Source organism: Nipponia nippon, unplaced genomic scaffold, assembly GCF_047370975.1.
Source record: "Nipponia nippon isolate SJK-2023a ecotype South Korea unplaced genomic scaffold, ASM4737097v1 scaffold_5, whole genome shotgun sequence".
NCBI classification, from domain to species: Eukaryota; Metazoa; Chordata; class Aves; order Pelecaniformes; family Threskiornithidae; genus Nipponia; species Nipponia nippon.
The window spans coordinates 57,709,916-57,737,077 of NW_028262369.1; the positions used below are offsets into that span (position 1 = coordinate 57,709,916).

Genomic DNA, 27,162 nt, shown 5'->3' on the forward strand with positions numbered 1-27,162 from the left:
TATATGCCAGCCTGCTCCTGCTGTTTGAGAATGACCCCCGCTGCCTGTTCAGGTACTTCAGATCCCATCACCCAGGAGAAAAACTGTTTATCAGCCAACCTGGGCACGTCATACCCAGCATGTTCGCTACAGGAGGTCTAATCTAGATCCTAACAAATGGGAACACCTGGGACACAGAGAAACCTGGTGGTGGGGAAGGACCAGTGCAACACAAGAACACAAGTCAGGGTTTACTTTCTTTATAAAATAGGCAATATCTGTACAACATGGCCACAGCCACAGGTGCCTGGCTGGGATGGCAGGAAATTTAATACCAGAGGTGAAAACCTTTCCTGTCTCTCTTTTTTTTTTTTTTTTGGACACACAAGTCTTGCATTTGTGCTGGATCATGCATGTAATTGCAAAGCTTTGGTGAAGCTTCATGATGTTAGCCATCAGAAACCCGCCTGTCCTTCAGGGTGGGGCTGCCTCCCACAGACACTGTCAGGGACTACCAAACCATGGGAGCGGAGTGACAGCCATGGAAGCAGCCTAGGTTTCCAAAAGCCTGGCAAAATGCACCAAAAAATGCACTCTGTTAACAGCAGAACTGCAAAGACTGGTGTGATGGAGAGCTCGCTCCCTGGCTTCTTGGCAAACTGCGGGATTTGCCACAAACGTCACACCTTCAACTCAGCAGCCTGGCTGCCGATAGAGAGCAATCCTTTTTGTCTTTCCAGAACCACAGTTAGTCTCCAAATGCCATTTAAAAGACAGCAGTGACCATAAAAGGCCCAAACATTTCAAAGTTGACTCTCAGTAAGATATGCAGGCAGGATGGGCAGACACTCACCCCACCAGGGAAATAAGAGCAAGGAGGTTGGGTGGGTAGGATGAGAGATGGCAAGTGACAAATGTGCTCTGAGATCCTCCAACTGACCTAGAGCCACGCGAGCCTTGGACACCACGAGATACAGACAAGGCTACACACACCGGCTGACCCGCATCACAGCCCAGCTCGCTCCTGTGCCCTGTGGAAACCTGCCCTCCAGCCCTGCTGCCTGCTACTGCCCTCCCCAGGCCAGGGACATCTCCACGGGACTGGCACATGGAGCCTTGGCAGGGGCAGGATGGTGGGGAAGTTGCTAAGAAAATAATTTAAAAAAAAAAAAAAAAAGCAAGCAAACACAGCCCAGCCAAAGCAACCAACATCAAGAGCATGGGAGGGGGAAGGTTTGTTATCTGCAACTTGAAGGCAGCTCCTTCCCCAGGGAATAGTCCTGCTTTGTCCAGTCTGATCTCTCTCTCCTAGAGACAGAAGTCGCTGCTGGAGGCGTCAGGGTGATCTGGCAGCACTTCTGCCTGGGGGTGCGGCTGGCAGGGGGCAGCCGAGCTCTCCCCCAGCATCGGGCAGTCTCTGGGGAGTCCCATGGGAGTGCTGGGCAAAACACAGCTGCTTTCGGGCTAGGAGAAGAGAGAGAAAACAGAGTGTTGAGGCATTTTCCAGCATTTTGTTAGTACTGATAGGGCTGGTGCCCAGAGGAGGCTGGCAAGAGGGGGAGCAGGTCTGCTCCTGCCCTACCACCCTCAGTGATACAGGGGTTTAGCAGCAACCCCATACACATCCCCACACCTTCCCCATGTCCCCTCTTGTAAATGCCAACCCACCACTTCGTTGACAAGAGGCTGAAAGCACATAGAGGGCAAGTGCACCTGGCACTAATTTTCACCTGCTGACCTGCTAATTGACCTTTGCAGAGCCTGAGCAAGTATCACAGCCCTGCAGCTCACTCATGAAACCTTTCTGTGAATCACAGGCACCTGGACTGCCTCTGAAGCAAGCACCTGGGTCTTGCACCCTTACTGCACTCCTCCTGGCAAGCCAAAAACATGCCAGCCACATGAGGTGGCCACCGAGCTCTAGAGATGTGTTGGGGCTGTTCTTCACTGGTCCTACAAGCTCCCAAATCCCTAGGCAGGACCAGAGTCAAGGTCTTCAACAGAGCCAGAAGCTGCCTGGTGTATCGATTTGGAGGAGATGGAGAATGGGAGGACCTGAGGTGCAAGGTATGGTCTTCAGGAAGAAGCAGAAGATGCTTTGACAGCATCTGATGGCCCCAGAGGTTAATACAGAGATCCCTGTGAGACAGCAGGGCACCCTTCCAGTAGCAGATGTTTGGCAGCAAGGAACAAGCTGCCCTGGGGACAGTACTCACCAGGGCAGAGCTGGGTAAGCAGGGAGGCAGGACAGACCCACCCCTGACATCTCACCCTGCCTGGTTGTGCTACAGGCTGGGGAAGCATCACTGCAGAGAGGGGCTCCTCCAGGACCTAGACCAGCTCTCCATGCTATCAGCCCCAGCCCAGAAAGCTCATGTCCCTTACAGACATGCATGGCATCTGCATCAGGGAGAGGGAAAAGGGCCAGGCAGTTTTCACTCCCTGTGCCCTCCCCAAGCAGCCCTGGTTTGGGCTGTTGGTGCCAATCCCAGGAGAGTCGCTTTAAGGACAGCCCTGAAGGGCACCGTGATGCTCAGATCCAGTGCTGCAGACCTTGCCTTGTGATGCTGGAGGGCTAGCAGCAGCCAGATGGGCTCTCGATAGGGGTTGTGTACAGGCCAGTGGACACTTCCACAAGGGAAAGACACTGATACAGCAGATCTTTATCTCACACATGCTTTGTACCACCCTTCAAAGCTTACCAGTGCATAGCTGGAATTACTCCCTGTACAGAAATGGCAATTAAACAAACCATATGGAAATCAGACCCAGAGACAGACACCTTTTAAAGGGAAGAACGCCTACTCTGCTCTTTTGCTCTTCAACTCTTCGTGCAAAGAAAAGTCCCTGAAGTCTTCCTTTCTGGCCATGCACCAGCTAGAGGAAGGTGATTCCTGTCTACTGACCAGGCAGTGCATACCTCCCTGTGCTGAGACCCCCAGGAAATTCCAGCACAGAAAAAACTGAGCACGAAAGCAGAGAGAAGCCCTTACCGTGTGCCTGCTCTCCTGGCTCAGCGTGAAGGCGTATGTCCCATAGGAGTTCACAGGAGTCTCCAACAGGCTGCCAATGCTCCTGAAGCGCTCTGCAGACGAGCTCGGAAAAGGGTGCTGGGGCATGGAGGGAACAGGGCTCGGCTGCTTCTCAGGATTAAGGTGGTATGAGGAGGGGGGGAAAAACCCAGAGTATGGACCCATCTCTTCCTGGGACCCCCTGCTGCCCATAGCTTCCATGCTGCATAATCTGTTCAGGTTAAAGCGCACCACTGGCGCGCCAGGCCCTGGACTTAAGCATCCCTGACGCTGGGAGATCAAGTCTTGGCTGATGCTATAAAAACCAGGCTGAGCTGGGGACACCAGGAGCGGGCAAACATAGTCCTGCCATGGGCTGGGGCTGCTGGTGGGAAGGAGGTGCGTAGTGGAGTAAGGACTGTGGCCACGCAACACATTCATTGGCAAGTGACGGTGTTTCAGCTGGCTGTGTGGTCGCACGTGGCCCTGGGACTGGCTGGGCAGGGAGAAGGACCGGCGAGCATCCTCTTGGGTGGGATGCATGGCCAGGAAGTCACCCTCCAGCTGCCGAGCCCTGGGTGGCTTCTGCAGGCAGGGGGCTCCTGGGGGTGAGCCAGGTGCCTTGTCCCACGGGAGGGTGCCCCGTGCCAGCTGGAGGAAGCGGAGCAGACCTTCCTCCCCAGCTGGCCTCCACTGTGAGCCATCAGATGGCTCTTCCTCCTCCTCAGCTGGCTCTGGCAGCAGCAGGGGTGGCTGCCCTGGCACAGCGTGGAGGGGCTGTTCCCACAGTGGAGCAGAGGGCTGGCCTGGGGCAATGCCGGGCTGTACCACGTGCTGGGGCAGGTACTGCAAGTCCTCGTCCTCCACGTGGGCCTGGTATGTAGCAGTGCCTCCACGTGGGCTCGGGGATGTGCCTGGCAGGGGACAGACCTGTTGTCCTCCCCCGTGCTTGTTCACCAGAGTGGTGTGGATGTAGGAGAGAATCTTGTTGCTGGCGAGACAGTCGTTCAGAGATGGGGTGCAGTCAGGGTCCATATTGACCATCACCATTTTCTCATCCAGGAGCAGGAGCTCCAGGTCTTCAGCATTCAACCCCAGGCCCTCCAGTGCACTGAACAGCTCATTGTTGGAACAGCTCTCATCACCCTTAATTGAGAGCGAGTCCAGGGTGGCCAAGAGAGGGTCCTCCTGCTGCAAATCCACCAGCTCCTCTTTGAGTCTGTGCCCGCTTGAAGAACCTGGAGTAGCATCCATACTCCAGGCATCTCCTCCTGCATCCAGCAAGGATGTGTCCTCGAGGTGGTCCATGAAGCTGCTGCTGAAGGAGTGGTTAGGTGCGGGAGCTGGATGGGAGATGTACACCGCCTTGTCCTGTTGCATCACGGCGCCCAGCAGGGAACTGGGGTCAACTCTATCCTTCTGGGAGCACCCTCCGTGGCTGTGGGAGGTCTTCTTGGACTTGCTGGTTTTCCCTTTGCTCTGGAAAGGGTCAGGGAAGCCCGGGAGAGGGTAAGCACTTTGGTATAAGACCGCCTCTCCTGTAGCAAAGGTAAAGGGAAGATGCATGGACCGTTTCCGAAGGTGCTCTCCTCCTTCTTCATCTCTGCAGGGTAGGAAGAGGAAACTGGGGCTTGTATATGCACAAACGCATGCTGTGAACTGCTTCTGCAATGGATAATTGTGATTCCTCCAAGCCAAAGCCCCTTTGCTATGACCAGCATCCATGTACCGAGCAGAACCACACACATATACATTTATGTATGCATTTACGTACACATACACATACATATTTTTATATATACAGACATCATAAAAACACACATCTGTAGCGTAACCAAGAGGATAACAGAGCTCTGCCAGACAGAAGTCACACCTTTGCCCTGCTCATCTATGCTGCAGCCACCCCTTAGGACAGGGGTGTTAGGCTGCTGCCACATGGCAGCCACATTTGAGGTCCTTGCTGTTCCTGCACGCACCTGTCCCTACAGCTGCTGGAGAGCAGCCACCAGTCTCCTCAGGCTAAGTCTGGACCGGTGCCCAAGACACCAGGGCAAGGATGTGAGGTGCAGGGCACTCACTGCTCAGCGCTCTCCCGTACTTGTGGGGTGGCCTTGCAGAGAGGGATGTGGCTGAACAGCATCAAAGCACAGTATCCTGTGGCTGCTCCTTTAAAACGCACAAGAAGTAATGATGAATTGAACATCCTGCCCTGCTTGGGGCATCCCAGAGCCCACACCGATGGAAAAAAGCCAGCCTGTCCCCATCCCAGCCTGGGCAGACCCAGATGACACTTACACGAGGGGTCTCTGCGTGACAATGATGTACTCTGGCTTCCTGTTCTTGTAGACGAGCCGCGCATTGGCCTGCACCCACTTCCAGCGGTTCTCCTTCGTCAGCAGGCGGAAGACCGTCAGGCCGCTCTCACCCGTCTTCATCACTGCCAGGAGGAAGCATGCGTGCCAAGGGCTGTCAGCACGTCACCGGAGGCAGGGCTGCCTCCAGCGATGCTGTCATTTCCAGCCGGGATAAGCAGGTGGGGTCACAGCAGTAGCATGACTGGCACAGACAGAGGACACCATCCCAGGTAAATACCCTTCACTACACACCACCCCAAGCCCCCTGCAGCGACATGAGCATCACAGCAAGGCATAAAGCAAAGCATCCTATGGGGAAAGAGCTGCCAGGCTTGACACAGCAGCCAATGGAGCTTCCCATAGCCCAGTCCACTCATTGGCCTCAGAGGCTGGCACGAGGGACCAGGGAAGGGACTCTTACTCCTGACATGGTTCTCGGCACAGTACAGCATGTCGGCAGCGTGGACGAACTGGTAACCGGTGCCGCGCATCCGCAGCTCCGCCTCGGTGTAGCCCAAAACGATCTTCCCCCTGTGGGAGACCGAGAATGCACCCAGCTCAGAGGCAGAGCTGGGGTGGGACATCACCCAGGCAGGGTAGGGACTGGCACGCTGGAAGCCCGCAGCATCGCCCCTCAAATCAGCTCTGCTGCTTACTTGGCATCGCACGCCAAGGGGGTGAAGTCCAGCTTGTGCTTTGTCCTGAAGATCATGTTCTTGGTTCGGATCTGCAGGATCGACGGGGGCTGCAAGGGGGTGGAAATAGCGAAAAGAGCGAGCTGGGGTGGCAGTGCAGACCCGTCTTCAGACCTTTTGTTCTGCCCGTGAAGGAATTTCAGCCTGCCTTGAAGGTTTAAAGCCTGGGAAGAGAAGAAAAGCTCAGTGTCACACAGAAAACTCGGTGCAGAGAGAAGAGAGGGAGGAGAGCTGCACAGAAAAGAAGCCATCTCGCTGCAGAGTTAATGCAAATAATCCCTTGTGACTTGTCCCTTGTGATTCCAGTGCTCCCTACTAAAATAAGATGGAGGATGAGCTCCCCGCAGCAGCAGCAGCCCACTGCCTTCTCCCCCTGCAGCTACTCATTGCCAGCCCTGGGCTTGGATGCACAGCAGCTGCAGGACCGAGCACATGTTGCAGTTGCATCAGGGCATCACGCAATGCATGGGCCGCTTTGCATTTTAACTGAGCTATATCACAGCCCCATCAGGGATCATAGTGTTGCTTCTAAACAACAGACAACCAGGACTTTTTCTTCATATTGAGTTTCCAAACTGAAGCAGGATGAGAGAAACAGCATTGTTACACCTGTGGTTATGAAGGTAAGAACCCCATTAACTTGCAGCAGAGAGGAGGAGGGATGAACACCACCTACTTGATCTTAAGAGATGCCTTTAACACAAAAACCTGGCAAAATGTGTGGAGGAAAAGCACTTTCGTTCAAGATTCAGCACCTCTGAGAAGAGAGGAACAAAACCCACACAGAGAGGTTGTAGGTACAGACCAAACCTATGAAAAATCAGAAATACCGGAAATACCTCAAAAAATATATTTTCAAAAAAAATTTTGAAATATTTAAAAAAAAAATCAGAAAAAGCAGAAATATCTCCTTGTTGAGACAGGCGGGTGCTGCACATGGCATAAAGGAGCACTGGGTCTTTAAAGGCCAACTTTTATGCTCCAGCAGTGGCACGGACCCCTTGGGGTGAGCCTGTACTCACCAGGAAGCCGGAGGAATTATCCAGGAGGCAGCGAAAGCGGCACACGAAGCTCCTTTCCAGAAAGGAGGAGTTTTCTGGGGGCAGCTGATCTGGCTTGTAGGTGACGGCAGCAGAACCGAGACTCTTCCCCCCTGTAGGAGAAAGGGACTGGGAAAGGAGCAAGCAAGGGTGCCCAGCAAGGGCTGGAGGTCCCGAGAAAGCGCTGGAGGTCTCCAGCATCAAGGACTGTGGCAGTTTGCAGAGCATAGCAACAGAAACTCAGGGAAAGCCACAATGTTTGGATGAAGCCACGTCTTGAGCCACAAGGATGCCAGTCCCATGCAAGTGAGGGCAGGGAGCTGGGCTCCCCGGCGTACATGGGGGCTACACATCTTGTGCCAACCAGGATACCTGGCTCTCAGCCTGCGTTTACCTTCTGTAGAAGGCTCACCCTCGGGAGCATGGGGTGCGCTGAGTGCCCAGTGGAGGTTGCGCCGGAATTCCTGCTGGTCTTCGGTGTGGATCAGCTCAAAGACGCTCTGGTGCATGACATCTGTCTAGAGGAAAAAGCAATGCATGAGCTCTGTGGCCTGCCCCCAGGCACCAGTTTTCACATCCCACCTGGAAACAGCCTGTCATAGCCCCAGTGGGCCACATCTCACCCAATTTCCCTGGTGCTCAACTAGGTCCCTGGCTGAATGAGGGTTGACACCTTCCACCAGAGCTGATGTTGGTGGTAACAGACAGCACATCTGGCTCTAAGGACCCCTTGCCCATGTTGGACCAGACCTCCCCCGCATCCTAAAGAGCCACTAGCATCAGCAATACAGCTCCCCTCTGACAAGCTCATCCCCATAACACGGTGTCCTCCAAAATTCTAGTGCTGACTTAGAGAATCAGATGAAAACATGGGTTTGGGAACAAAACAGCAGCAAAGCCACCTCAGCCCTACACTGTTACTGAGAGAACGAGACACCTGCTCCAGGACTTGCTCCCTCTGCCCAGGTGGACAGTCCTAATCTACCCCAGATGCTGGGGAAAGACAGCTGCGCGGGAGCAACACCAAACCACAGTAACTAAAGGACTGTAGGTAAATCCCTCTTCCCCATAAATCTGACCTAGTGCCTTCCAGGTTACCTGGGTGCTCAGATAACCACAAGCATTGGAGCCTTACAGGATTTGCCACGGGTCACCCAGAGGAGTGGGTGCCCAAAGGCACACTGGACAGAGAACCCCAGACATCTCACCACGGCATTACACAACAGGGCCACAAACCTCATAGCTTGTCAATGTGGCTGGCAGAAAGCGTCTGTGGGCCAGCGAAACTGCTTTGACACCTCCCCACAACCGTGTGTGGCAACATGGGGTCCAAATTCACAAGACCAAGGAAAAGCCCCACACAGTCCCCCAAGAGCCTGTGATCCCTGCAGAGCTTCCTATTCACAGGGAACTTCGGCTATTCTCCACCACCAAGGAAAAATCCACTCTGCAAACCCACCACAGCAAGTCAGAGGCGTCCCACCAACCTGATGAAATCCCAGATAGTCTTGAATTGTATGTGAGGAGTAAAATATCAGTCCTTCCGATGTCACCACCAGCACGAAGCCATTGAGCGCCTAGGGGAGAGAGGAGACTGGCAGGTACATGCCACACTTGCATCACTCTTTTCTAGCTGGATGGTGAGTTTCATTCTGCTTGGACACTGGTCACTCAAGTCCTGGCTGATCCCAGCTGGCAGGCAGCTGAGCCACTGCCCCACCAAGAGAAAGGTGTAGGAGAGGAAACAAAGCATGGGAAAACCTGGAAGGAAAGAAAGCTCTTCCCAATGGCATCTTGCTGTCGCAACACTGGGTACTGCCCTGGCTCTCACCCAATCCACCAATGCACTGTTCAAGCAGCTTCTTGGTTTCATACCCTTCCTGCAGGATGGGAACAGCACCAGAGACCTCCATTCTTGCAATTGCCTCTATGCATGTACCTTGCCAAGGTGCCAGAGCACATGCAGCCTAAACACAGGTTTTCGCAGACCTGACGAGTCTGCTCTACCTAGCAGTGACCTCTGCCTGCAGCTCATTCTCAGATTATCATCCGCTCTGCCTTGCTTGGGCAAATTCCATTGAAGGCTGGACAGAGAAAAATGGGGATCAACACCGGCAGAGTTGTGCTCACCAAGAAAACAGATGGTACCTTTTGCTAGGTTTCTCTGAGGTCACGTAGCTCTTCCATACAGCTGCCCGAGCGTACCCTAATCCAAACTGATAGAAAACTTTGCTTCCATCCTAGGAGCGTTTGCTCAGACTCAGACTTGGACATTTATACTCATCCTATGCGAAGAGCAAATAAATATCTCAGAACAGCTTGCAGAACGAAACCAGACACCATCAGGAACTGGTCCATTCTGGTATTCTGGCAGAAACAAGCCTTTCTGACAACCTTGAATCAAAACAGCATTTCATGTCAGCTGCATTTAATGTTGACCTGCATCTACCTGGGTGGCTCCGCTCAGGTAGTTCCCATCTTCCCCATAGCCTGGGAGGGTCTTGGCAGCCGCACGTGGCTTAGGACAGTATGAGGCTGGAAAAGCCGGGGGATGTTCAATGGAGCGCAAACCCACCACAGATCACTGTGTGCTGGCAGCGTTGGCTGGGCATTCCCTGCTGCTGCTTGGCCCATGTGGATGGGGATACTCCTGGTTTGGGAGAAACCTGCCCAGCTCCTGACCTTGTTTGCAACCCTCCTGTCCTGCCCAGGTGCCAGAGGAGAGGCCCAGAGAAGGACTGTGTTGTGCCTGCCTGGGCTGTCCATGGGCAAGGAACAAGGCCTGGAAAGGTGTTGTCTCCACTGCCCACTGCCTCCTCCCACATCACTCACCCTGTGGTCGAAGTGGCCAACCCAACACTGCAAAGAGCCTTAACTAGTGAAAACAGAAAATGTGAAAGCTAAAGCATAAGACTGGCTTTTGAAACCATAGCAAAAACATCTGATTTCTGAAAAGCCATTTTCTTCCAAAGCTTGAGGGAGGACAGGCTGAGTCTGGTCCCTGGACTTGGGGGAAAACCACAGAATAGCTGGCTGACCTCAGGGTACCTTTTCCTTTCGGCAAATAAATGATTTACCCCAAACTCACACCCAGTGACAACGTGCTGCAAGGTGCTCATCCAACCTGCACAGCACCGTCCTTCCAAAGCACCACAGGGCAGCGAAGGGACCAAGCATCAGTGTTCGTGGGGGAAAGGGATGCCTGCAGCCACCCACGCCTGGGATGTACACATTAGCCACAAGATGCTCTCAGCGACGCTCCTCTTCCTCTGGAACTCTCTCTCTGCATGGTGTACAGATTTACACATTGCAAACACCCCATCCTGGAGCACGTGCTTCTTCGTGCACGCCCTCCACCCAAACAGGCTGAATGCCATGCTCTGTTTTCACAAAATAAATACTCAAGCTCCTTTGCCCGTGCAGGCTCAAAGCACAAAGCCCTCCCCACAGAAAATAGCAAATGCAGCCATCAACCCAGTTTCCAATGAATTTTTAATGCTACACAACTTCTTACACATTTTACAGTTCACCAGCCCTTTCATCCTCTCCTCAAGCTCCAGGACTGCAAAGTCAACATCCAAGGGAACACTGCATTCCCAGGCAGGAATGGGCTGAGCTGACTGGAGCCTCCGTCTTCCTCAAGAGGAGCTCATCAGCTTAACAAATTTGGGAAGTAATTTGAGTGTTTTCTCCAAGCCAGCAGCCCCAGGGCTGGCAGGACAGGGCACGGGAGAAGGGACTAGGGTGCTGGCTGACAGTGTCCTTTGCACCTGGAGATCCGTGAAGATTAAAAGGTGCATAGGAGCTTCCCTACCAGTGTGGGAGTGCAGCTGCTGTTCCCAGGAGCCCTGGCTTTTCATCCCTGCTCACTGGCACCAGGCAGGAGCTGATCTGCAAAAGAGCATTGCTAGCACAGGCACCATCAGGATCCAGAGGAGCACCTCAAAGCGCTCCTAAGCACTGCAGGCACTGCATCAGCCTTTGCCAACCATGGGGGGCAAGCCCTGGTGGTGCAGAGCCCAGTGCTTTGAAGATCATGTCATCACTTTGCCAGGGCTGGGAGCAGGCCCACAGCAGTCTCCCCTTGACCCTGAGTGGAGTCTGTGACTGCTCTGTGACTCAGTTTCCCCAGCTCTGAAATGATCCCGGTAGACTTCCAGCAAACACCTCAAGCCCACGGTGCTGCCTAAGAGCAAAGGCCATGAAAACCCAAGAAAATCACCGGTTTAGCTCCCCAGAAGCCAAACAGCTTTCACAGCTATCACAGCACCACCCAGCCACCCCTCCCTAAGGGCAACAGGTCCCCATGGGGACACTCCTGCCAGCTCGAAGCAGGAGCCCTCTAGAAGGCAGAAGTCCTCCTGCAGTGTGGACCCCAGAAGCCCTATGGCTGTCCAGTGCCAAAGCCATCCTGTACCACTAATCTGGCTGCAGGCAAGGAAGCTACAGTAGCCAGCCCTGGCCTGCTTCCCCCACTTCGTAATGTATAGACATCAGAATTAATTAGGGTCTAGCATAGAGTCTCAGCCAAGTCCAGCTATTGTTGCTGCCAACTCCTGTTTCATTGTCCAGGTCTGCGTTTCTCCCCCGTCTCCTTCCCTTTATTCCGACACAAACAGCTCTCTCTATTTACTGGGGTTGATCTCAGTGTGTGGGAATCTGCTGCAGAGGTTAATTAGTGTTGCCAAATGCACTTTAACCCTTTGAGCAGCTTCAGAGGCATTGCTTTGCCATGCCAGCAGCAAGCAACATCTTGCAGCACTCTGTCCTTCCCTAACTGCACTGACCAGCAGGCTGATTTAATACCCTGCAGCCAGACAAAGGAAGTCTGTACGTCAAAGGTGACAGACCAGGTAGAAGTAGTTTTTTAAACATGTTAGGAGCGTTTCCTTGTGGCACGGAGGCAGGTTCTGAGCCCCTGCTGTGTCCAGCATCACACAGATGGGCCCCTGGAAGAGCCAAACATAAACCCAGAGCTTTTAACACCCAGCTTGGTACCTCTCCAAGGGCGGCATCAAGTTGATAAGCAGGACATCAATCCCCAGCAAGCCCTGCTGAGCACACTTTTGTTATATCCACAGCAGAAAACCCTCAGTTTTTTGGTTATTAATCACCTTGGCTTTAGAATTTCTCTCACTAGACATTGAGATCCTGGCTCCCCAGCTCTCAAGCAGGACAGTAATTATACTTATTGCTAAGAGCTGAGCAAGCTTTTGGAAATGAGCTGGGGCTGACCAGCACGCTCCCCCTGCTCTAGATGACAGCCAGGCAGGGGACAGCGCTGCAGCCCATGCTTGGGTGCGAGGCGGTGAAGGAAGGGGAGACCCATGTCCTCGCAGGACCTCACGCTGCTGGAGCCTCACCTCTTCCTATTCACCATGCACGGTTTGGAGACAGGAGGTCATCTCCGGGCATCTCTCAATAAACCATGGAAGCAGCAGGCTCAGCCCAGCCATGCTCCAGCATTGCCTCCAGCGTCACCAAAGGAGCCAACTATATGCCTCCTGCAGAGCTCCCAGGATACATCCATGTACTCTGTGTATATGGGCTGAGGATATGGCCCATCAGCACCTATCTATGTACTCGATGTCATGCATCACTACTTGAAAACCAGGGAAGATTTCCATGACATTTTCCTCCCTGTTTTCACCAGTGTTTGGACAACATCCCTGAGTCGGGACCAGTGTGCCCATGTTGAAAACCACACTCAAAATGTCTTGCTCTGCTTGGCTCCCATGTCACACCTATGGCCCATTTACATATGAGGGCAGAGAAGCAGAAGAGCTGAATCTCTGTGGTCAGAAGTTTAGCACTGCTTCCACCGAGGTGGAGGGGGTTCTGACACCCAAACGATTTACAGGTGACAATTTTCTCCAGGAAGGATGGGAAAAGGAGAGGAGAAGCAACACAGTTTCTGCCTCAGGGACCTGAAGAGGTCTTAAACCTCTGCCCAGTCAGAAGCACACCACGTGCTACACCATGTGAAATCACTGCTTCATCAAAACATCCTGCAATCAATAACAGAACAGCCTGCTCTTTCGGCAAAATTCAAAGGAGCTGGAAAGGGGACAAGAGGAAAATCCCTTGAAGGCGTCTACCAGGGAGAGGTGGCCAGAAAGGAGCACTAACCTGTAGGAGCAGCTCGCCCTCTGGTACTGCTGCTGAGCCTGGAGCTTGTCCGTTGCTATAGTCTCCGTCCCTCTCCACTTCTTTGGCACTGTGATTCTTTAGAGCAACTGCACCAAGCAAAGGGAAGAGACTTCAGTGCTGCAGTAACACACACAAGTCACCACCATTAACGTCCAAAATGTGGACCTGGCTGCAAAGCTGGGCAATGCACTGCCAGAGGAAGCTGTGATGTACTGCCACTGCCAGCCCTTTGCTTCACCCCTCAAAAGAGTTGATTTTAACAGGACATTTTTCACCCACTCAATAACCTCAACAACTTCCCCCCCCCTTTTTTTTTCCCCTCTCAGACCTTTAACAACCAATATCCTTAACTTCCTTCCCCCCCCCCGCCCCCCGTCCCACCCCTAGACTTTTAAAAACCTACAAGTAAAGAGCAGTTAAGGCCAGGGATCAGACAGGCATCAGCAGAATAACTACAAGGTCCTGCATTTATAATCAATTACCTGCAACCAGTAGCACAAAAGGACATGTTTAGTGAGCTCACCAGCTGGAAATCTCTCTTATCATTTAGCAGTAGCAACCACGGAGGTCCCCAGTCCTGCTGTGGACACAGGGTCAACGCCTCACACCACTCCTTGCAAACAGCAAGAGCCAGCCCTTGGTGCCACACCACGCACACCCCACTGGCTCTTGGGGCATGGCAGCAGCTCTGCTTTTGCTGGGGAGTCACTGCACCCAGCATTTCTTTGCAGTGCTGAACCAGAACAGATCAGCTTATGCATGCCCTGACTCTGCGAAGGACAGCCGAGCAACAGCAGTGAAAGCCATGTGAAAGGCATTGCGGCAAACCCCACTCTCTTCCAGGATAAGGAATGTGCCATTTTGAAGGGTACAATCTGGATAGTCCGGTCGACGATGTCTCATTACACCTCAGCAACATAGCGGGTTTATGCAATCAAATTAAGGCAAGCCACAGCTCACAGTGGGAGAAAAACAACATGGAAAAACGCACACATGGATACGAATGTAGACATCCGAGATTGCGGGCAACCTAATAGCAATTGATGCACAATAAATATGGATGAGGAAATCTGTCAGTTTAACTAAAAGATGTGCCTGTAAATTTTGTACTGTGCTCCCCAAGAGAACAAATCCCAGGGATATTTTAGGGTGTATAATATTTAAAGATGACAACAAGCCTATGTATGGCAGGCCTGTCCAGGAGACCGCGGAGAATGCAGCAAAGCCGGGAAGCTTCTTGCAAGCACCGTGAGGACAGAAGGCAGCATTTGGCTGCTGATAAACCAGCTGCTCCCACCAGAACTTGGGAGGAAAGGTGTGAGGCACCAGCAGCAGCTACCACTGCAGCCTGCCCTTGCTCCTGCTCAGAGACAGCAAAAGCTCTTTTGAATTTGCTTTTCCCGGCTCCTGTGCTACATGTGTCAAGGAGCTGCCACGCTCAGATGCAGCAGGAGCATCAAGTGGACCCTGGAAGTAATTTAACACCCCATAAAGCTGTCAACAGGAGCAAAGCCACAAGCCAAGACAGAGTAGCAAGTCAGAAGGCACGAGGCACCAGCGTGTAAACAAAACTAGGCTCTGTAATGCTCAGCTCACCTTGTGCTTTGCCAAAGCAGCTGCTGAAACTCAGCTCCTCCATCCGCATGGAGCAGATCCTGAAGGACCTCAGTGCTTGCGTGCAGAAGCTCGTAGGTGAGCAGCTTCCCAGCCGGTGTGAAAGGTGGATACTCCAGATACATCTCTCAGCCTTCCAGGACCACGAGGTCCGAAGCTGAACCCAGCAGCGCCCATATTCACAAGGCAGCCACAAGCGGAGGGGCTGGTTCAGTCTCCAAAGTGGAGTCCCCCCATCTGTCAGCATCTCTCTGCTGGGATAGGCAAGCATGTAGCAAAGGAATGCCATCCCCTGCAGACCTGCTCTCTTCTACTGCCAGGACTCACCTTCCATCCCAAAGTCCTCCGCATCCTCCATGGGTGTTTGCCAAGCATTGGTTCATAGGTAGGTGGGAGGGAAAAAGGATGCTGTGGTCTGCAGAGCCTCACTGGTATGTATGTGAGGCTTTTGGGACAAAATGCACTTCCACCAGACACAGGACCATCTCAAAGATCGACATTGATCCATAACCAAAGGCAAAGCACGTCCTGGTTCTAATATTGCTTCTAATCAAAAGAAAAAATCTGATATGACAGCAAAACTCCTGCTTCTGGGAGGTCTGGGAAATTCCCCTCAGGCTCAGCCCGCATAGATTATTTCAGGAGCTATCTAAATACCGAGGAGCTGACAGCCCAGGATTAAGTTTATGGCACACGTTTGTACAACAGTGCGTCGGTCCTGAGCGTGCTGGGGCAGACATGCACACACTGTTGCTGCATCCCAACTGCTCCCCCACCCTGACTGCTGTCCCACTGCAAGCGCTGCTGCCCAGGGACGGCCCGGGGTCCCCTGCTTGGGTTGGAGCCCAACAAGCCTGCACAAAGTCCCGGGCACAGTCAGGCCATTGGGCAGAGCAGTGTGCAAGCATGGCGGCCACATTGCCCAGGCAGGGTCCTGTGGTGTGCGTGGAGCAGGTTTCTGGCAGCGTCCTTCCAGCAACTCGCTTTCCTGATCCCTGGGATCAAAATGTAGGAGCTATGAATTATTAAAGGTCTTCAGTCCTCTTCTGCTAGCTCCCAGACTGCTGCGCTGGAGATGCAAGATAAAAATAAACCTGGGTGATAGAAGAGCAGCTAAAGGGTGCTGCCCTCTACTCAGAGGTCTGGTTTAATGGTTTGATATTTCCCTGCAAAAGGAAAACTTGATCACAACCGCTGCCTAAAAATAGACTTTGCTATCAGCATCTGGGCTGCTCCTAAGCTGTGGGGCCAGAGGAAACACAAGTTAAAATCAGAGGATGGCCCACTGTCCTCTGCGCAGATGCCTGACAGTAAACCCAGCCTGCTCCTGCAAACAGGATTGAACCACTGGGGCCAAAGGGCTGCTGTCGTATAAACCAGAATCCCCATGGGGATTTTCCCCATGACTTTCACCCAACAGCAAGTTTTCCATCCAAGCCACCCAAGGAACCCCAAAGATGACCTGCTCTTGGCTGCGGACTTCTCAGGCTGGCCTCCTGCCTGGTGTTCCCCAGCTTTGTCTCTCCATAAATAGCCCTGCGCAGCCCCTTGGGTCAGCAATTCAGCAGAGCTGTCGTAGCGCATCAGCCTGATGGAGCGGAGACAAGCCGGAGAGCCACCACAGCATCCTCCCCTCCTGCCTGGCTACCCTGGGGAAGGGCAAGGCAGGAATGGGGCGAGCTCAGCACCGGGGGAAAGGTGGCCTTCCCAATACAGCACTTGCCTTCACGTTGGGCAGGGAGACAAGCTGCAGTCTTCACCCTCACTGTGTAACTGGGGACAGGCATTTGCAGGATAAAAAAAGAAAAAAAAAAAAAAAGAAAAAAAAGAAAAAGAAAAAATGAAAAAGAAAAAAATGGAAAAAAAAAAAAAAAAGGAGAGAAGTGGCTTTTCCTGGGCTCCCTCACTCCAGCCACCAGCATCACCTTTGCCACTGCCAGCTGTGGAAGGAGAAAGGTGAGGAGAGAGAAGTTGGTCACCTGAAAGCAGCAAAGCTTGCACATTTTTCCTGCTATTTTTTCAAAGAAAGAAAAAATAATCTTCTGCCAGGACCCACAGGCTATTTTGCCACAAAAGAGCTTTTAGCAGAGAGGAAGAAAATCTCTCCCCACCTGGCTCCATCTCTGAGGATTGAGCTCCCTGCCTGCACCTGCCTCCCCCCAGGAGGAGGATGCTTTCTCACACACAGGTGCCCATGTTGCTCGCCAGGTCTCTGCTGCCTGGCCCTGTGCTGTCACCCTCCCCAGGAGCAGGAGGTCTGGGGGGCCAAAGGGCGTGAGTTTCCTCCCTCCATCTTCAGGACGACGCTTCCCCTGGTGCCCAGCCTGGGAAGCTGTTTCACGTGATGCTGAAGGGACACCTCGCCGCCTACCAGGTTTGCCAGTGAACTCCTGAACCTGCCAGGGCTTTGCAGACCTGAGAAATCTCTGCACCAAGAAGTGGGTATTAACATTTTTGAGAGGATATCTCCCAGCCCCCTTCCCTCCACACAGCAAAACCTCCAAGTGGGAACAGGGTTTCGCATTGGCCGCTGACTGCAAAGGAGGAAAACGAGATGACTCGGTCCTAAATCTACTCCAGGTGTTGATGCAGGAGAAGTAGCAGAAGGAAACCCAATGACTTCATGGCTCTTCAAGAGCAGCGAGGGGTCGTGTCTCCCCACCACTGCTGGCACCATTTAAACAAGGCGAGAAAACACCAAACGCAGCTGCAAGTGATGGCAGGGACACCCACATGGCAATTATTCGTCTGCACAGGTCTTGGGCAGGGAGAGAGAAGAGGGGTTTTGGTAATGGTGCTCCCTTGCAAGCATTCTGCTGTAGGGCTCAATGCCCCAGTGTGTATCAGACACTCTCCCGGGGAAGGAGAGATTGGTTGATTTATTTATTAATGAAATTGCCTTCTATCCACCTCTCTCTTTCTGTCATTTGTGCTAATTCCCTGAAAAGCAGGTCTTCCACTCACATGAGAGTAAAAAACTTACCGTAAGATATCTGTAGATCATCTTTTCCCACCCATGTCTCCAGCCCTGAGACACTCGGGCAGAGGAACTTGCAGCTCTGCTGCTCAGTACACACACCCTCAAATTAAATAGCCCCTCAAAATTGTTTTCCTGCACTTTATTGCAGGAATGTATTGCAGGAATAAACAGCAGAATATTGGAAACGTAGGGGAAAAATCTCTTCAGGTTTCTTTTGAATAAACTGAGGTTGTTTCACTTTTAATCTAGAAGTCGCTTACACAGAAAAGTGTTTTCCACCCAGTAAGAATGATATTTTCCTTAAAAAACAAAAAAAGGGGGGGTCTTCCCCCTAGCATAAGAGAAGTTTTGCTGATGACCTCACACGGGTCCCAGGTAGGAGGCAAGCAATGCCTGCCACAGCCCTCTGGCAGCATGGGAGCAGGCAAGTTCCCCTTCCTACTGCAGCAGCCTAAGGTCACCCATATCAGATGTCACCTATCTCCCTCCTTCCTTGGGTTGCATGGTCCCTCTGCTCACATGGGCTTGCATTGCCTGCCCCCCTCCCCGGGGCACTGCTGGGGACATCCTCCACGACATGCCCCATCCACCCATGAGAGCAAGTGTATCCACCCAAAAAAGCCGAGGAAGAGCCCAACTCTCTCCCTCCAGCATGACACACGAATTCTGCAATGCTCCAGTAAAACCAGCACAAGAGCTTTCGTTTCCACTGGTGGGAACCCCGCAGATGAGTCAGCCACAGCTCAGCAGGAGCGTGCAATGCAGAGAACAACGGCATGATGCTAAGGAAGCAAAATTGGGCCCAAATGCCTTCTTGGTCGCCACGCTCAAACGGGTGGAAAGCTAAATTGCTGTTGTGAAGGCAGGTGAAGCACTGTGACCTCCTCTCTGGCTTCTCCGATGGCACCTACGCTGTCAGCATGACAAATCTGATCATTGCTCTGTCATTTAATCCACATGTTTTACAGCAAGCTTACATGTGTCCAACTATTTTGAGAAGCAAAGAACAGGAACATGCACTTAGTAAAGTATATCCTATTCTGGGATTTTTTCTTGTTCTTGCTGAGCATGAACTGAGCTCTTCCTAGCCAATGCAAAATTATTCCACTTCCGCATACAAGCAAGACTTAGCGGATGCAGCCAGCAGCTCCTCCGATGTGGGGTGTGTGAAATGCATTAGAAGGAAAGAGCATCACGGAAATGTTGAGAGAAGCAGGCAGAGATTTGCTGAAACGGGGCAGCAAAGCCATCTCCTCTCTGACCTGATGAACCATTGGTTCATTTCTCACCACTGAGCTGTACGGAGCCCATTTTCTAGCAACCAGCAAATACTTCTTGAGTTTCCCTTTGCTTATTCATAATGGATACTACAGTTTCACTTAGTATTTCATAATACCTGCCACAGCTCCCCGTTGACACAAATTTCATTAAATAGATGAATTATTTATCCCTTGCCTGAACAGTATGGATACACCACCTTCCATGAGCACGCGTGGTGAATAATGGATATCCTGTTAAAAGATCTAATTGCACTTTTAAAAGCAAGAAGGCTTTGACTACGCGTAGCCTTCTTTTGCGTCTCTGAAGGCACTTGGATCTCAAAGGGAGAAGCACATGCAGAGGTTTAAACCAAGGCAAAGAGGACAAGGACCTGCCAGGCTTTCCCTCCTTGCAGCATCGATAGTGGTTTGAATGCTCCCGCTCCCACTCGTCCCCCAGGAGCTTCATGTGTGTGCCCTCCCAGCCCAAAACCTTAACCTGGAGTTTCTTGCCAGCTCTGCTCCCATGCTTGCATTTGAAGAACCCTTGAGAGACCCCAGTTGCTTGTAGACAGCAGAGCAGGCAGCCACCGAGAGCCCAGTGTAAACCCCAGGGACCTGTGACAGCTTCCTACCAGCTACTCTCATGAGAGCCAAGGAGAAATATTTGGCAAGAAAAGCATGCAGCAGGAAGATTGCCTACCTAAGGGAAGTCATAAGACTTTCCCAGCTTAAATTGCTCCTCCAAGGCCAGCTCATTACCTAGGCAATTAAGAGAGCAGGGTGATCACAGGACTAGGCTTTATTTTTGGGCCATCACAGCTCTAGCAATAACTGTCTGGATTCGTACGTAGTTTAATGGGTTAGGCTCAGCCCTGAGGCTGCACATCGATCCTGCAGGTGCCACCTGAGATTTTAAGAGGACTCTGGGAAAATCCCCAAACCCTCAACACCCGCAGAAGCATTATTTTTTTATAATGGGTGAGGCAAACTGCTTGGGTTTTGGATATACAACACTAACCTTCTGTATAAAGCATACTATGCATAGCTCAAAACCACACACAGCCCAAAATGAAGCCTACATGTACCCTCTGATCCACGATGGCAGACTGTGCAGCTGATAATCCATCTTGAGCCAAAAATTTCTAATGCCACAATACATGCCAGGGTATTTTCCTCCTCCCAGCCGGCAATGAACCTGAGCTGCCCAGAGGCCGTGCCTTGGCCGCTGGCAAGCCCAGCTCTCCAGGTAGGATGCTGCACACAGGCAGAGGTGCATCTGCATTGCATCCCTGAGGACCCCCATTTCGAAGCAGAGTTAGCCCATTACTGGCTTACAGCAAGGCTCAGCAGTGAGGTTCAAGCGCACACCTCTTAGCACCATGGACTGAGCTTTTCTTACCCTTCATCCTATGGTTTATAAATCCTGGACTTGATTCAGAGCCCCACGTGAAATGAAGGCTGCAGGTCAATTGCTGGATGTTGGTGCCATAGCAACCACAGAAATCTCAAAAGTGTTTTGATTTAAGCCGAGTGAGCAAAATCTGTGCTCCCAGTAGCATGCTGCCCTGTGCTGCCTCCTCCCCAGCTTCAGTTTGAGGAACAGCTGGAAAAGCCATGCTGCATCATAGCCCTCCAAAACAACCCATGAAAGCCCAACTGAGATCAGTTCAGGCTACCACTGAGTCCTGGCAAAGCCCTGGTGTGCAGGCACCTGGGACCAGAGCCACACCGGCACAGATCTGTGACAGGCATGGGACCCCCTGGGGACACCAAGCTGGTCCCAAGGGCAAGCGAATGCTCAGGGCGGGCTAGCTCTCACACCCTAAAAGGGCCTGGGTCACTGTAGGATGAGAAGCACAGCTTGGACAATCTTCCCAACATGCTGCAGGAGCAAACTGTGAGAGAGACTTCTCCAAACTGAGCCCTTGCCCATTCTGAGGTCTGCCAATTGACTTCCCACTGGGTGTTTAAGTGGACCAAGCAACACAGATGTTATCCAACAGCCACATGACAAGGCGCCTTTGAGGCATCTTCCTTTTTGCTAACAAATAACCATGCAGGGCAAGACCCAGCAACAAACCTTCCCCTGGAGCATCTTCCCTTCTCCTCCCCCCCCTTCCAGAGGGTGAGGAAGGCAGAAGAAACAGGGGGACCCCTCCAATAAGCCAGCAGCATTTGCCAGGCCCTAGCATCAAGGGGAGGAATAGCGAGGGATTAGAGGGGAGCAGCCTGCCAGGCACCGCCGGGCTAAGCTGCCGGCGCTCATCTGGTATGATATGCCGTGCAGACCCTGGCGTGGTGGCGCCGGCCGCAGGTACGAGAGAGGGAGAGGAGCATGGCAGGAACAAGGCTGCTCGGTGGCTTGGCTTCACTGCACTGCTCTAAGGACGGTCCTCAGCATCAGAGGAGAGAGAGAAGGGGACTCCCGGGCTCAGGGGAGATGCAGACCACTGCGCCTGGTTCCTCAGCTCTGGCAGTGGCAGCCCTGCAGCATGCTCCCACCTCTACCAAGCCACATGCACTGAAAGAGCCTCCTGCAGAGCAGGGAGGAAGGTTAAGACAGTGAACAAGAATTAAAAATATTTGTCTCACCAAGGGGGAATAAAGAGACCTGGATAGGAAAGGAGAAGGTAGAAGCCCTTACACCAACTTGCACTGACATTTGGGTAGGACCCTCGATTTGGAAGCCAACTTCATCTCCTTTCGATCATCCTGGTCCAGGCTAACGGTGCTGGGTTTGGGTCAGCGCTGCTTTACCCAGCAGGATGGGATGCGGGATGGGCAGGGCTGGGCTCCTCACTGGAGTCCACCTGCCTGGCAGGATATCTCTCTCAACGTCTTAAGTTGTCCCATGGCCCTGGTCCCGCACTTAAGTTCACCTCTGTCATGGTAAGCAGCATTCCCACAAACCGAAAGCGTTTGTATACACTTTGAGCTGCAAAGCCAGGCAACAGGGTAAAAGAAAGGCACCTGGGCATCTCACAGAGGACAGCAGTGCTGCTCCATCACAGGAGAAGCCTATTCCACTGTACCACGGATCAAACGTGGCACACTGGTGTGTGCTTGCTGGTGGCACAGCTGGCTCCCCACCATCCTCATTGGCCCTGCACTATGCCACAGGAAAATCTGCTGTCCTGGGGTGGGCACTCTGCAATCCCAAGGCACTTTGCTACTTTATGTCCTGAGGGCCAGAGGGTCCTTCAGATGGTCAAAATCAGAGAGAACCGCCTCTCTGACATCAGGACGCCTGTCCGCCCAATTTGCAGCCCAGTGTTCGTCTAAACAGTGTTATATCATTATTGCTGTACAAGGCAAAAAGCAGTGCCTCCTTCCAGAAGACCATGGCCAAGAGCTATTATGGCCAAGTACCTTCCTTCCCCAGAGATGCTGAACACGCGTGGCAAACTCCTGGCACTAAACTGCTTCCCGCTTAGTTAAACTGGAAAGATTTGCCAGACCGCAAAAAAGGAACAGAATTAGTAGACAAACACACACACGGATGCTCTTGTCCTTTGGAAGGAGACAATCCGGCATGAGGGGCTTCACAGCAGAGACACCCAACCCAGTACTTGGCAGGTCACTCTTGGGAAATGTTTGTTTAGATAAATAACGATGTTTAACAAAGACAATGTTTGATGGTCTCTAAACTACTCCAAAGATTAAAGAACAAAACACTGAATGGCCTTAAGTCCTCTGATTTCTATCACCTAACCGCAGGCCTAAAGTCATGCTTCCAAATGAGCAGAAAGGGAGCAGGGACAGTTTCAGTTTAGGCCATATAAAATATAAAATCTGCATGCATGAAGGAAAAACATGTCTTTTTAAAAATCAAAGACCTCCTGGCAGTATCTCCCCAAACCAGTGTTCAAAATTCCACTGTTCAGATAAAAGCACACTCAGATGCTTCTTGCATGCAGTATCTCGACCATCTCCAACAGCTAAACAGCAGGTCTGCTCCCACGGCACAGCTCAGTCAATCCACCCTGACCTGTGCAGATTGGCCACTGAATGGAAACGCAGGTACGTGTTTAAGGAGAGCTGTGAAGCCTGCTCTGCATTTCAAAGAATTTATCATGTGGCCAGAAGATGAGTGGGAGCCCAAAACAGAATGAGAGAAGCTCCCAAAGATTTTACCAGTGACCAAGATCTAGAACCCACCTGTGCTTTAGTCACTTATGCCAATACCAATTTCCCCATACACAAGCCATGCATAAAATCAAGATGCTGAAAAAAATTAAAAAATAATTAACTTTCAAATAGCCAGGAGAAGGAGACATACAACAAATTATTTAAGAAGGGGGCTGGAGAAACAGCAGCTGGCATAAACCTGCTGGGTGAATTGATGCCAGTGATCATTCTCACCACCTCAGACCTGCTCCAGGAAGACATGCTGCGTAGGTGTTTCTCCTCACAAGGCATTGCAGCACACTCTAGTTTCTGCCCTTGCTTTTCCTTGGTCTTCTTTCATGGAGTGCTCAAGCAGGGACACACTTGAGCGAGGGAGAGGCCAGCTCTTCCTTCCTCCCCGGTCAATAGGAGGGTTTGCACTGCCTGTTTCTGAGCTGCCTCCTGACGGCTCTAGGACAGGCTGGCTGCTTTCAATAAACACAAGAAGACCCCAAACCACTTGCATTTTCCGATCCAATCTCGCACAGAACCTGTCAGCATTCAGCAGCTAAAACAGCCTTCTTGGGATCCCCTTTCACATACCCAAGGATGCTGAGTGGGAGCTGGAGCAGGTGAGCTCACCCAGCTCAGCAGTGAGCAGGCAGGCAGGCAGACCTGGCTGCCCCTCCTAACCCTGCTCCCTGACAGACCAACAGAAAAAAAAACCTAAACATGCAGATGACCAAAAAAAGGAAAAGGAAAAAGAAAAAAAAAAAAAAAAGAAAAAGGCGGGAAAGGAATAAGCAGGGTATTTTGAACAGCAGCTGTCCAAAGTTGAACTTCATCTCAGCTCCAGCACAGCTTGTCAGAGAGCAACATCACCCTAGCATTCACACTGAAAGGGACTAAAGTCACTTAAAATGATTTCATTTTGTAGATGGGCTTGCCCAGAGCTCCTTTTAGAGATTTTTTTTTTTTTTAAAGCTGCAGAAGAGACTCAAGGAAGGTCTGCAATCACTATTTGCATCTAAAAGGATGAGGCTTTCCTCCTTCCCTCCCACACCTGAATTACTGTGACCTGCCTTAAACCAGACAGAGGTGGGTGCCATCCCATGGCTTCAGACACACGCACTCTGTGATTGGGAAGTTGGCATCATGAAATCAAACCAGATGGAATGACAGAAAAAAAGAAAAAAATGAAGGAGAATCTCAGAATGGGATTTCCCAGTTTCTCGCAATGCAAAACCAAAGTAACCCACTGCGCGGGGGATGCGGGAATGTCGGACCCCAGGAGGCACAGCCCTAGCAGGATGCTCGCAGGGCAGGGGGACCACCACCCCCAGTCATCCTGTGCTCACTGTTCCCCAGCTGAGCTTGGGCGGCATCCCGGCACAATCACCCTGGAAAGGATGACAAGCCCCAAAGCAACTCCTCATGTGACGCTTTGCAACAAGACCAGCCACTTCAAAACTGACATTTTAAGGAATCACTACCACCCTTCCAGTTTTACAAATTCTTTAAGCAGAAAACTTTAAATTATTAACGTTTCAGGGGAAGAGTGAGGCCCGCACTGCGCTGTGGACTTCCACCCCACACAAGAACAAGCATGCTTCAGAAACACCAGCAGCACGCTGGTCCTCCTCTGCTTCAGAGCACCATCACAGACGATGGGTTTCAGGCAACACATTCAGCGTCGCAAAGGCTGATGCAGCAGAGCTCCTTACCAGGGCAAAAACACTGTCGAAAACACAGCTGATACAGTCAAACAAATTGACCTGATGCTACAAGGCAAACAACTCCTCTCCGAGGCCATTCATTTTTCATTTTACCCGCTTGCCAATCCCACAAGCAGGGTTTAAAAGAGAATGGAAAAGGGAAAAAAAAAAAAAAGGGGGGGGGCATTCAATACATTCAATGATTTGGAGTTAAAAAGAAAAATTATGGTGTTTCTGACGGCATATGCAGCATTCTCAAGCCACTGCTATTTTACCAGGAAAATCCAGGGCTGCCTAAATACCCTCCTGTGGGCTCCTATTAATTACAACAATTATAGCCCAGTAGAATACAGACATGCCTTTAACACGGTCTATTTTAAAAGGTTCCCAAATAAACTGTAACCACACCACAGGTAATTATCATTCATTGTCAGCACACTGAGTATTTCATCAGTCTATTATAACAGGGGAAAAAAAGTCACTTGCATTGTGAAACTTTCCAGCTGGGCTGCACAATACGCTGGTACCCTCGCAGCTCTGCTTGCCAAAGCCTCAGCCCGGGATCACGCTGAAACCCTCCAGCCTAAACCTCAATTTTCTACTTCAGCGGAACCCACAAACAAAATCAACTTCATCTGTCCAGATCCCACCAATTCCAAACGAGTGCGAGCTCTGCTTTTGCCGAGGCGCGATGCATCCTGAAGCCTCGAAGCTTGAGATTGCAAAGCAAGAAGATCCGGTGTTAGAACGGGAAAAAAAAGCACTTCTAGGGGAAGAAAAGGGGGATGCTCCCGGCGGCGGCGCCCCTTACCGCTGAAGAAGCTCTTGGCGCGGAGGTAGCCGGCGCTGAGGCGCAGGACCGACAGCTTGTCCAGCCCGGCCACCACCTCCTCGGGGAAGGGCAGCAGCGCGGCCAGCCGCTCCAGCTCCCGGTTCAGCCGCTCCCGGTGCCGCTTGGAGGGGTTGGAGGTGCCGCCTTCGGCCGGCCCCGGCCGCACCCTGCCGGGCAGAGCCGCGTTACCGGGCGCCGGTCGGGTCGGGTCGGGTCGGGTCGGGTCGGGTCGGGTCGGGTCGGGTCGGGTCGCGTCCCCCCTGCCCCCCTCCCTCCCTCCCCGGGACCCTTCCCCTCGCCCCCACTCACGCCCGGGGCACCGGCTTCCTCCGCTTGCGACCCGCGTACATGGCCGGGCCGGGGCAGGGCACGGAGCCTCCCCCGGCAGCCGCCGCCCCAGAGCCCCGAGCGGGCAGCTGCCGCCACCGCACCGAGCCGCAGCCTCCCCGCCGGCAGCGGGAGGGGGGCGGCCCCGCCTCCGCCCTGGCCCCGGGAGAGGGGGGGCTGGGGGGGAGTCGGGGCTGAGGGGCGTGGGGGGATTTGGGGTCTGAAGGAGGATTGGGAGGTGGGGGGGAAGTGGGGGTGACGGCTGGTGGATGGGGCTGATGGGTGGATGGGGCGGAGGGGGGATGTGGAGGTGATGGCTGGTGCATGGGGTTAAAGGGGGATGTGGGGGCAATGACGGGTGGATGGGGGTGAGCGGGGGATGTGGGGGGATGAAGGGGGATCGGGAGGTGAGGGAGGATGTTGCGGGCAATGACAGCTGGATGGGAGTGAAGGGGAGATGGGGGAGATGTGGGGACAATGATGGGTGGGACGTGGGGTCGTGGGGGCAATGACAGGTGGGAGGGATAAGCAGGGATGTGGGGGGCTGAAGGAGGATTGGGGAGTGAGGGGGGATGTGGGGAGGAAATGGGGCAGTGAGCCCCACCACCCACGTGGGTGAGGGGTGTGAGCACTTGTGTCACTGCAGTCATGTTGGCATGCCAGGATGACTGTCAGCGTGACTGTCTGCATGCCACTGCAAGGGTTTTTGTCTGCATCAGGGTGTGTGTCCGTGTGTCTGTGCACAAGCATGCATGGCAGTGACACCCGGGAAGCTGTGCGTGAGTGTCAGTGTCAAGAGCGTAACCGTGCCTGTGAGCCCCACCGCTGCACAGGGCAGTCGGGGGCGCAACGGGGGGACACTGTCACACCTCTGCTGCTGTGCATGCCCACAGTGGCTGGGGACAGCGAGAACATGTGTGTCACACACACACCCTAGGCTGGGCATACATGGCTGCACACTCACCCAGAGGCAGGGGGTGTGTGCATGCCCAGCCACGGTCCCCCCAGCTCTGTCCTTCCAAAATGCTCCACTGAGTCACATACAGCAACATGGCCAGGCACAGAGCAAGGTCAGAGCAGACACACAGGGCAGCAA

General features: G+C 52.6%; 1 protein-coding gene across 1 annotated transcript; it reads right to left on the reverse strand.

Annotated features, from left to right (window-relative positions):
• Positions 1-1,287: 1,287 nt before the first annotated feature.
• LOC104009135 (aryl hydrocarbon receptor) lies at positions 1,288-26,124 on the reverse strand. Its single transcript, XM_087731196.1, has 11 exons — positions 26,049-26,124; positions 25,719-25,906; positions 13,209-13,315; positions 8,567-8,656; positions 7,474-7,597; positions 7,062-7,192; positions 6,001-6,203; positions 5,766-5,875; positions 5,286-5,427; positions 2,973-4,593; positions 1,288-1,443 (listed from the first exon to the last, which is right to left on the reverse strand). Exons 1-11 carry the CDS (start codon positions 26,087-26,089, stop codon positions 1,288-1,290), a joined length of 2,913 nt encoding a protein of 970 aa, XP_087587322.1. The 5' UTR covers positions 26,090-26,124.
• Positions 26,125-27,162: the final 1,038 nt, after the last annotated feature.